Raw genomic sequence first — 12270 nt, 5'->3', positions numbered from 1 at the left:
ATGCCTTCAGTGTGAATGTACAATTTTCAAAGTCATGAAAATACAGAAAAATCTTTAAATGAGAAGGTGTGTCCAAACTTTTGGTCTGTACTGTACATATCCCCAGTGATAGCAACTCATACAGGGAGTAAAAGTTCACTACCCCAGTGATAGCAACTCATACAGGGAGTAAAAGTTCACTACCCCAGTGATAGCAAACACATAAAGGGAAAATAAGCACGCCCCCAGTGAAAATTATCTGATAACACCCACTTGGAGTTAAGAAAAGTTAACTCATTAGGTGCAAAATATTTTGATTGCTAATATCTCTGCAATGGAAAGGCATAATTTAAAAAAAAAACAACGACATTTTATTCTACTCTTCAGCCACTATTACACAATGTATCCAGTTCAATATGCAAAATTTGGTGAAAGGTTTTGTTTTAACAGAGAGAAACAGGCTTTGTGGCAATGGAAGCAATGGGAAAAGATTCTCTAGTGTAAGAAACTCTGTAAAACAAAGATTTTACACACACAATTCTATTTGCCACAGCAGGGGCCGGCGTCACTATAGCAACTCATACAGGGAGAAGAAGTACATGCCCACAGTGATAGCAACTCATTCAGAGAGTAGAAGTACCCGCTCCCAGTGACAGCAACTCATACAGGGAGGAGAAGTACATGCCCCCAGTGATAGAAACTCATACAGGGAGAAGAAGTACATGCCCACAGTGATAGAAACTCATACAGGGAGAAGAAGTACATGCCCACAGTGATAGCAACTCATGCAGGGAGTAGAAGTACATGCCACAGTGATAGCAACTAATACAGAGAGTAGAAGTGCACGCCTCTAGTGATAGCAACTCATACAGGAATTAGAAGTGCACACCCTCAGTGATGGCAACTCATACAGGAAGTAAAAGTGCACGCCCCCAGTGATAGCAACTCATACAGAGAGTAGAAGTACACGCCCCCAGTGATAGCAATTCATACAGAGAGTAGAAGTACAAGCCCCCAGTGATAGCAACTCATACAGAGAGTAGAAGTACATGCCCCCAGTGATAGCAACTCATACAGGGAGGAGAAGTACACACCTCCAGTGATAGCAACTCATACAGGGAGAAGTACACGCCCCCAGTGATAGAAACTCATACAGGGAGAAGAAGTACATGACCACAGTGATAGCAACTCATACAGGGAGAAGAAGTACATGTCCCCAGTGATAGCAACTCATACGGGGAGTAGAAGTACACGTCCCCAGCGATAGCAACTCATACTGGGAGTAGAAGTACATGCCCTGAGTGATAGCAACTCATACTGGAAGTAGAAGTACAGTACAGACCAAAAGTTTGGACACACCTTCTCATTTAAAGATTTTTCTGTATTTTCATGACTATGAAAATTGTACATTCACTCTGAAGGCATCAAAACTATGAATTAACACATGTGGAATTATATACTTATCAAAAAAGTGTGAAACAACTGAAAATATGTCTTATATTCTAGGTTCTTCAAAGTAGCCACCTTTTGCTTTGATGATTGCTTTGCACACTCTTGGCATTCTCTTGATGAGCTTCAAGAGGTAGTCACTGGAAATGGTTTTCACTTCACAGGTGTGCCCTGTCAGGTTTAATAAGTGGGATTTCTTGCCTTATAAATGGGGTTGGGACCATCAGTTGTGTTGTGCAGAAGTCAGGTGGATACACAGCTAATAGTCCTATTGAATAGAGTGTTAGAATTTGTATTATGGCAAGAAAAAAGCAGCTAAGTAAAGAAAAACGAGTGGCCATCATTGCTTTAAGAAATGAAGGTCAGTCAGTCCGAAAAATTGGGAAAACTTTGAAAGTGTCCCCAAGTGCAGTTGCAAAAACCATCAAGCGCTACAAAGAAACTGGCTCACATGAGGACCGCCCCAGGAAAGGAAGACCAAGAGTCACCTCTGCTTCTGAGGATAAGTTTATCCGATTCACCAGCCTCAGAAATCCCATGTTAACAGCAGCTCAGATTAGAGACCAGGTCAATGCCACACAGAGTTCTAGCAGCAGACACATCTCTTCAACAACTGTTAAGAGGAGACTTTGTGCAGCAGGCCTTCATGGTAAAATAGCTGCTAGGAAACCACTGCTAAGGACAGGCAACAAGCAGAAGAGACTTGTTTGGGCTAAAGAACACAAGGAATGGACATTAGACCAGTGGAAATCTGTGCTTTGGTCTGATGAGTCCAAATTTGAGATCTTTGGTTCCAACCACCGTGTCTTTGTGCGACGCAGAACAGGTGAACGGATGGACTCTACATGCCTGGTTCCCACCGTGAAGCATGGAGGAGGAGGTGTGATGGTGTGGGGGTGCTTTGCTGGTCAAACTGTTGGGGATTTATTTAAAGTTGAAGGCATTTTGAACCAGCATGGCTACCACAGCATCTTGAAGCGGCATGCTATTCCATCCGGTTTCGTTTAGTTGGACCATCATTTATTTTTCAACAGGAGAATGACCCCAAACACACCTCCAGGCTGTGTAAGAGCTATTTGACAAAGAAGGAGAGTGATGGGGTGCTACGCCAGATGACCTGGCCTCCACAGTCACCAGACCTGAACCCAATCGAGATGATTTGGGGTGAGCTGGACCGCAGAGTGACGGCAAAAGGGCCAACAAGTGCTAAGCATCTCTGGGAACTCCTTCAAGATTGTTGGAAGACCATTTCTGGTGACTACCTCTTGAAGCTCATCAAGAAAATGCCAAGAGTGTGCAAAGCAGTCATCAAAGCAAAAGGTGGCTACTTTGAAGAACCTAGAATATAAGATATATTTTCAGTTGTTTCACACTTTTTTGTTAAGTATATAATTCCACATGTGTTAATTCATAGTTTTGATGCCTTCAGTGTGAATGTACAATTTTCAAAGTCATGAAAATACAGAAAAATCTTTAAATGAGAAGGTGTGTCCAAACTTTTGGTCTGTACTGTACATATCCCCAGTGATAGCAACTCATACAGGGAGTAAAAGTTCACTACCCCAGTGATAGCAACTCATACAGGGAGTAAAAGTTCACTACCCCAGTGATAGCAAACACATAAAGGGAAAATAAGCACACCCCCAGTGAAAATTATCTGATAACACCCACTTGGAGTTAAGAAAAGTTAACTCATTAGGTGCAAAATATTTTGATTGCTAATATCTCTGCAATGGAAAGGCATAATTTAAAAAAAAAACAACGACATTTTATTCTACTCTTCAGCCACTATTACACAATGTATCCAGTTCAATATGCAAAATTTGGTGAAAGGTTTTGTTTTAACAGAGAGAAACAGGCTTTGTGGCAATGGAAGCAATGGGAAAAGATTCTCTAGTGTAAGAAACTCTGTAAAACAAAGATTTTACACACACAATTCTATTTGCCACAGCAGGGGCCGGCGTCACTATCAGGCTCCCACTGGGTCCATTCTAATTAATTGGCAAACCAAAGATATATTTAGAGATCTAGAGAAGAATTAGGCCATAAAGAGCAGTGGGAGACACAAAACAGTAGTCGTTATGCCAGAGACATTCATTAAATCCAGTATTTGTAATGACTTTGATAAATTAGTCAGTTTATTCTAAGCTAGCACCTCGCACAATCAGCAATGCCTCTGGGGGAGTTACGGTTGGGTTACTATTGCTGCTATGGCTTAACGTTAGTTATTATTGTGCAAATGAATGACTGCTACGAAATATGTGGTGGGGTGACTCTATATCATTGTAGCTCATGGGATCATGGATATTTGCCTACTGCAAGCAAAGCAGAGCAGTATATACACTTGTGTTAGAATATAGTCTATGAGATATCATTGTCTGGTCTGCACTGAGGAGGTCAATCAAAGTTTAATAGGTTAACTATGATGCATGTCTCATATGTATCAGTAATATTTGACGCCCTGATCTACAGCTGATATAATGGGGTCAGGGAGCTGCACATTGTGGTAGATCAGCTCACCACTTGACTGCACATAGAGGTAGACACAGGAACACTGTCTCTTTAAATCTCCTGTGGTTTATTAAGAGTTCAACATAAACCAAGTCAATGTTAGCAAAACAAAACACGGCCTTCCCTAACGTATGGCACAGTCCTTGTTGCTACGGGTAACCGCCCGCTTCACAAACAAATAACCCAAGGTTTAGCTTTCCTTCACATGACAATACAGCTCCAGAGCTTGTGCCTCCAGGCCCTCTCCATACCAAATGCTCTAAAAGGCTGGGGATTTATCCTCTGACCTCCTCCCTCTCTGCAGGTGTTTAATCACCCTAGTACTAAACATGGCTGATTAACCCCTCATCACTTCGTGTGCTGGAACATTTTTCCTGTGTTTATATTACTGGGGCTAACAATCTCAGTACTACATATCTACCCTTCAGTACTTTGCCAGTGACTTTGTCACAACATATACACATTACTAATGTTTACATACTGTCATATGGCCAAAATGACCAAGTGGTTCATTTTATGCTCCGTCCTAGTGATACAGTGGATCATACTGTCATACCCTTGATTTTCCTGGAATATATAATGTTACTAGCTGTACTACCCGACTTCGCCCGGGTTAATAACTGTGTTAGCAAAATAGAACGTGTTAACAAAAATTTATTCTCCACACAAAAACCACAAAACAAATAGATAGAAAGTTCATTGGCTCTTGAGGAAGCAGTTCTTGTTCTTTTGTCTGCAACCCTCGCTTCCCTCTCCTCAGAAAGTTCATTGGCCCTTGAGGAAGCTGCTCTTGTTTTCATGTCTGCAAGCCTCGCTTCCCTCTCCTCAGAAAGTTCATTGGCTCTTGAGGAAGCAGCTCTTGTTTTCATGTCTGCAAGCCTCGCTTCCCTCTCCTCAGAAAGTTCATTGGCCCTTGAGGAAGCAGCTCTTGTTCTCTTGTCTGCAAGCCTCGCTTCCCTCTGCTCAGAAAGCTCATTGGCTCTTGAGGAAGCATTTGCTGTTTTCATGTCTGCAAGCCTCCCTTCCCTCTCCTCAGAAAGTTCATTGGCCCTTGAGGAAGCAGCTTTTGTTCTCTTGTCTGCAAGCCTCGCTTCCCTCTGCTCAGAAAGCTCATTGGCTCTTGAGGAAGCAGCTGCTGTTCTCATGTGTGTCAGCTTTGTTTCTCGATCTTCACATTTTTCATTGGCCCGTAATGCAGCTTTTCTTTTCGTATCAGCTGACATTCATGCCATGAAATTCCTTTTCTTATGAGGCATTATTGTGGTAAAAATAGTCTGTAACTGGCAGTTTCTATATCCTCTCACATAGAAGTAATGTGACTGACATCAGCCTTTCCACCAACACACCCTAACTGACATCTTATTACCTTACACAAGCTTTGTTATACTGAGAATGTCCTTTGTTGCCTATATTAACCAATCACAGCTCAGATTAATTAACTGTGGCAAAATAGAAGCTGAGCTGTGATTGGTTGCTATTGGCAGCCTGATAAATCTTTGTGAGATGCGTTTTGTGTGTGCTGAGGGTGGTATATGTGTTCAAGCACGTGGTAGTGTGTGGCGCATTTTGTGTGTGTTCATATCCCCGTGTGTGGTGAGTATGAGTATCCCATGTCAGGGCCCCACCTTAGCAACTGTACGGTATATACTCTTTGGCGCCATCGCTCTCATTCTTTAATTCTCCCTTGTTCACATGTGGCAGCTGTCAATTTGCCTCCAACACTTTTCCTTTCACTTTTTCCCCATTATGTAGATAGGGGCAAAATTGTTTGGTGAATTGGAACGCGCAGGGTTAAAAATTTGCCTCACAACATACTATATGACGCTCTGGGGGTCCAGACGTGTGACTGTGCAAAATTTTGTGGCTGTAGCTGCGACGGTGCAGATGCCAATCCCGGACATACATACATACATACATACATACATACATACACATTCAGCTTTATATATTAGATATGCAGGGCTGGCGTCAGCACCCGGCGTACCCGGGCAAGTGCCGGGGCCCTGTAAAATCAGAGGGGCCCACCGCCCACTCACTGTCGGGGCCCACCGCCCACTCACTGTAGGGGCCCACCGCCCACTCACTGTCGGGGCCCACCACCCACTCACTGTCGGGGCCCACACCGCTTCCTCGGCACCTGTTCAGTGACGCAGGCGCTGCTTGATTGCCGGCACTGCCCCAGACATGGCCGCGCGTTGTGCGGCTGTGTCTGCTAGTAATGACACGGCAGGATCGACGGCACCTTTAACTGTGCTTGTGTGTCGCCCCTGCCGCGTCATTACTAGCAGACACAGCCGCACAACGCGTGGCCATGTCTGGGGCAGTGCCGGCAATCAAACACCGTCGGAGGTCCTGCACAGATGGAGGGGGAGCGGCCCGGACCCGACCGCAAGTGGGCCCCTCTGATGGTCCAGGGCCATGATGTCTGTGACACGCCGGGGGCCCTGCACTGCCCCATGCCTGAGGAGCTGCTGGACAGGACACTGGACCTGGGACAGGTGAGTGAGGCTTCCCCAATCCCCATATTAAAAATATTTGTAATGGGTCTGTGTGAGTGCATGTATGTGAATGTCAGTGTGTATGACTGTGTATATATATTTGTCTGTTTTATATATGTTTTTAAGAATTTGTGTAAAAATGTGTGTATGTCTGTATGTGTACGTGTCTGCGTACCGTGTGTGCGTGCGCATCTCTGCGTACCATGTGTGCGTGCACGTGTCTGCGTACCGTGTGTGTGCGCATGTCTGCATATGTGAAGGATGAGGTGGCAGGCTGGGCCCTGTGTACTATATATATATTTCTCCGCCATATCTGTGCATCATGAATCGTGTACATGTTAAAGGGGCCCACTTAGACTCCTTCGCCCGGGGCCCAGAAAAACCTGGAGCCGGCCCTGTAGATATGTGATATCTCAGATATTCAAGAGGGACATATTATGTTCAACTCTTATAAAACAGTGGTTCACACTGTCATATATTCCTGGTAACCTGGTGGTATATACTGTCATATGTCCCTGATAACCTAGTGGCAGATACTGTCATATGTCCCTGGTAACCTAGTGGCAGATACTGTCATATGTCCCGGGCAACCTAATGATAGATACTGTCATATATCCCTGGTAACCTGGTGGTATATACTGTCATATGTCACTGATAACCTAGTGGCAGATAGTGTTATAGGTCACTGGTAACCTATGGTATATACTGTCATATGTCCCTGGTAACCTAGTGATATATACTGTTATATGTCCCTGGTAACCTAGTGATATATACTGTCATATGTCCCTGGTAACCTAGTGATATATACTGTCATATGTCCCTGGTAACCTAGTGGTATATACTGTCATATGTCCCTGGTAACCTAGTGATAGATACTGTCATATGTCCCTGGTAACCTAGTGGTATATACTGTCATATGTTCCTGGTAACCTAGTGATAGATACTGTCATATGTCCCTGGTAACCTAGTGGTATATACTGTCATATGTCCCTGGTAACCTAGTGATAGATACTGTCATATGTCCCTGGTAACCTAGTGGTATATACTTTCTTATATTCCTGGTAACCTAGTGATAGATACTGTCATATGTCTCTGGTAACCTAGTGATAGATACTGTCATATGTCCCTGGTAACCTAGTGATAGATACTGTCATATGTCCCTGGTAACCTAGTGGTATATACTTTCATATGTTCCTGGTAACCTAGTGATAGATACTGTCATACGTCACTGGTAACCTAGTGGTATATACTGTCATATGTCCCTGGTAACCTAGTGGTATATACTGTCATATGTCCTTGGTAACCTAGTGGTATATACTGTCATATGTCCTTGCTAACCTAGTGGTATATACTGTCATATGTCCCTGGTAACCTAGTGGTATATACTGTCATATGTCCCTGGTAACTTAGTGGTATGTATTGTCATATGTCCCTGGTAACCTAGTGGTATATACTGTCATATGTCCCTGGTAACCTAGTGGTATATACTGTCATATGTCCCTGGTAACCTAGTGATATATAATGTCATATTTCCCTGGTAACCTAGTGGTAGATACTATCATTTTTCCCAACTAAAGCCATAGGTAGGTGAGTAGAAAGAAGCTAAAGAAAGCAGCACTATTCAGATCGCATATCTGCAGGCAGTTTAGTGAGCGTCAGTCTACACTCCAGCAAGTGATATATCATGAAGAATCTTTATTCCTTATGCACACTTTAAAACATGGAGCCAGGGAAGCGGGGGTCCTTCAGGACAACATCTGTTTCGCACCCAGCTGGTGCTTCAATGGGTCCAAAAGGTCCCTTTTGTCTACTTGCAAGGCTTTAAAAGCCATAGGTAGTTATTGTTATATTTCCCTGGTAACCTAGTGGTAGATACTGTAATTTTTCCCAAATAACCCATAGGTAGATACTGTCATATAAACCTGGTAACCTCGTGTTAAATACTGTTGTATATTCCAAGTAAACCATAGGTTGATACTGTCGTATGTAATAAACAGCCAAGTAGTATACAGTAAGTATTTGATACACTGCTGATTTTGCAAGCTTTCCCACCTACAAAGAACGGAGAGGTCTGTAATTTTTATCATAGGTACACTTCACCTGTGAGAGAGACAATCTAAAATCTTGTTATATGTCCTAAATGACCAAATGGTACATATTATACTTAGTGGAATATACAGTAATATCATATGTCCCTAATAACCCATAGATAGATAATGTCATATGTCCCTGGTGTCCTAGTGATACTGTTATATGTCCTAAATGACCAAATGGTACATATTATGCTTGGCTCTGACTATATAGTGGTATACACTGTTATATGTCCCTGGTAGAGAAAATGAAGTTACTGTAATATGTTCCTGGTATCCCAGTTGTAGATACTTTTATATGTCCTAAATTACCAAGTGATACATATCTTTAGCCCAGGTGATATAGTGTTACATAGTGTCATATGTCTATAGAAAACCATAGGTAGATACTGTCAGATGTTTCTTGTATCCCATTATTAGATATGGTTGCAGGGAATTTTTATCGTATTTGCACAACTAGTTCATTGAGTGCTGAGCGTGTACCACTATGTCACCAGGGCTTAGCATATGTGTCACCCCAGGCCTGAATGCCACAAATAATAAAGGCTGTGTCTGAGAGCAGGAGGGAGGTTCCCTGGTTAGGGACAATTAGCATGCAACACCTCCTGTCCCAGGCCAGTAGGGGGAGCAGGCTGCCCTATAAAAGCTGGAACTGGGGGCAGGGTTAGAGAGACCAGAGAGACCAGAGAGACCTGGGAGACCTGAGACTGTGACGGAGTCTAGGCCCAGAGAGTAAGGGTCAGCAGCAGGCTGAGGAGGTTGTGAGGCAGTGGAGGAACTGCTAGCCAGGGACGTACGGCGCTGAGAGCCTGTCCTGGAAGAAAGGGAGAACTACCTACCGGACATTGGGGTCCGAGGCTGTAAAGACTCTAAGTCCAGCAGCAGAGAACCAATCTGTGAGGGATTTCATGTCCTTTGGCCTAAAAAGCCCGGAGGCTCCGCCACAACAGAAGGGACCAGCAAAGCCAAGAGAGGCCAGAGGTAAAAGGAGCCCAAGTTGCAAGCCATACGGGTGAGAATACACGGCACGCTCAGGGACGTGGGCTATTTTACCACTAAGAGGGGAATAGTCAGAAAGAGCATAGAGAGCACGGTAGGCCTACGCCATCACCCTGACCAGAGGGGCTTCCCGAGTGTTCTCAGACATCCAGGCCCCCTCCTAGCCGCTACTGTTGTTGGGTCATTACCATCTGTTACAATAAAGACCCTGAACTGTTTAAGCGGACTCTGCATTCTGACTATCACGGCCGGAACTATCACCCCTAACATCCACCTATACTGCCCTGGGGCTACACTCTTCCCGTGGGGAGTTATACCATTCCTGTGCTGCTCACCAACACCAGCCCCAGCGGTCTGTCCTGCAGCGGCGGTCATCCCTGACCGCAATCCACGTGTGGCGTAGTCGGACTTTCACATGTATATATATAAAGAGACTGCCACCATTTTAGCTTGACACCCTGAGCACGGGACCGGGTTGCCACTACTACCCCCATCAGCACCGCGCAACCTAGAGACCCGGTCTTGAGTACCCCACGGCCCAGGGGACGAGTCACATATTCTAATAATTAGTGTATATATTCACCTGTGATATCTGGCAATATGTACCATTCATCTGGGACATATGATATTGAGCACTGGCTTACCAGGGGTGTACAGCCAGTCCAGCTTATTCACCAGGACTATGAAGATCCATCACTAAAAGACAGAGATATTCACAATACTGATCAGAGTAAACAGATGTGATTTTTTGGATATTTTATAAAATCACCAGAGATCAGTTACTATGATGTTTTTTATTTCTTTTTCAGACTGAGACGCTTTTCTTGAGGACGGAGGATTGTGGTTTGTGCTCCTGTCGCGTATAAAACTACAAGAACCCTATACCCGCAATGAATAATAAGATCGCAGGCCTCCTACTATAACCAAAGTCATATTCGAGAAGTAGACATTTTTTAAGTTTTTTTTAATCTGCTGAATACACTCAAAAACAAGTCGAATTTTTTTCAAAGGCACGGCTTTGTTATTGCCCTGGGGCCGCATTCTTCCTACCACAGTCTATTCATCATTGCTGTTTCTATACTTTCTATTTGCTCCTTTTTTAGTGGCTTTTATATTTACGCTTTATTCTCGAAAAATTTTGCGTCGCTTTTTAATTAATTTTTTTTTCGACACCTTTGCTTATCTAGATTCTTCAGACAGAATGATGAAATAAAACTTTTACTAAATGTCGAATTTCTTTGGCGCCTCTCATTCCAGTCTTTTCCTCCCTTGAGTAATTTGCTAAACTAAAAAGTTGCAAAATAAAAAAGAGATATTTTTGGATTTTGCATTTTGAAGAATGTGCTGCAAAAAAAGTTAGCGAATACCAAGAGACAATAAGAGAAAACTGACTCACAAATGATGAATCAGGCGCTATATGCCTACCGATAGTGTGAATACATCTCTGCCTTTACATATTCACCCCGCAGCTGCTCGCTTCCAGTCATCAGGGCTCTGCAGGGGAGTGATTAGAGTCACTGCTTATTGCACAGTGATTGCTTTGTAATCACTCCCCATCATTTTGATTGACAGCTTGCTCTGCAAACCCATGCTGCACACACGCGCTTCACACACCCTGCAGAGTAAGCTGTCAATCAAAGTGCGGGGAAGTGATTACAGCCATGTTCACAGTATAGTGAGTGGTGACTGATTGTTCCCTATGACTGGAAGTGAGCAGGCGCAGGGAGAATAAAACTTCATTTTCTTCCTGTAGCCGCTGCTCCAGTAAGTCAGATAAGCAAGATTTAAACACTATTTGCCTGCAGATTACACCTATAAATATAGATACAGTAAATAGTATTTTTGGACTTCATAGGTTCCCTTTAATACTGTATGCGGTTTGTGTTAAAACTGGTGACAGCTCTACTTTAATAGCTTGCAGCCCCATCAACTGCCGAGCATAGTGCCTCATTCCCTGTGTGCAAATTATAAGAGGCAATGTTCCTGAACAGAGGTAGGTGTTGAACAATTTAGGTGTTAACAACAACAGTGTGATAATTGGTACACCTTTCACAACCTGCTGGCAACTACTTCAGCAGCTCTTCCTTTACTCCTGTACATTCTTCCTTTCAATGTAGCAAACTTTCATAGTCCTCGTCACAACCCCTCTCTCGGCCGACTTTATTGACTGAAATGCACTACTAAAGTTGGTTTGGCAATCCTATGCTTTCCTGCAGGCTACTCACATAGTTACTAAGTACCTGTCCTTACACTCAAGCTTCAGTCTCCTCAGCATCTTTACTCACAGACATCAGTACACAAACTCCATCTGGTGTGACTATCACCTCGACCCTTGTGGGTAGCAAATCCTCCCACTGTCAGTACTTACACTCTTCACTCACAGAAATAATCCTTTTTGTGGTGGATATCTTCATCCTTCCGCAGTAATGGTATGCACTACACTGACAGTTGTACATGCTGGACCTTCCTAATTGACCCCCTGTGGACCCTTCTATAGCACTGGGGCAGCGCACTGAGTGCTGATACAGATAAGTGTATTTTACAGATGCCCTGATGAGCCGCCCTTGTGTATTGTGCCCATTGGCCATTGATTTTGCAGTAAATGCTGGCTCATGTATATTGCATGAATTAAATAGCAGGACTAATAGACACAGTAATCCAGTCCGGGTGGTTGACTTTCTTCGGAGAGCCTCCTTTATAGCTCGAGAGAAGTATCAGGATGCTCCTGGGAATATCTGCAGTGC

The 12270-nt window shown here is 43.6% G+C and overlaps 1 protein-coding gene across 1 annotated transcript in view; it reads left to right on the top strand.

Annotated features, from left to right (window-relative positions):
* LOC141172902 (NELL2-interacting cell ontogeny regulator 1-like) overlaps nt 1-10759 on the top strand; it is a 44198-nt gene extending 33439 nt beyond the window's left edge. Inside the window, exon 4 of the mRNA XM_073657524.1 lies at nt 10336-10759. Within this exon, the coding sequence (XP_073513625.1) occupies nt 10336-10392 (57 nt within the window). The 3' untranslated portion in view covers nt 10393-10759. The remainder of the gene's footprint in view (nt 1-10335) is intronic.
* The last annotated feature ends 1511 nt before the right edge of the window (nt 10760-12270 follow it).

The sequence above is a fragment of the Phyllobates terribilis genome, unplaced genomic scaffold, assembly GCF_046119375.1.
Source record: "Phyllobates terribilis strain yellow unplaced genomic scaffold, ASM4611937v1 Scaffold_1__5_contigs__length_1240528914, whole genome shotgun sequence".
Lineage (NCBI taxonomy): Eukaryota > Metazoa > Chordata > Amphibia > Anura > Dendrobatidae > Phyllobates > Phyllobates terribilis.
The sequence above is the reverse complement of the archived record's forward strand: the minus strand, read 5'-3'. Positions and strand labels throughout refer to the sequence as shown.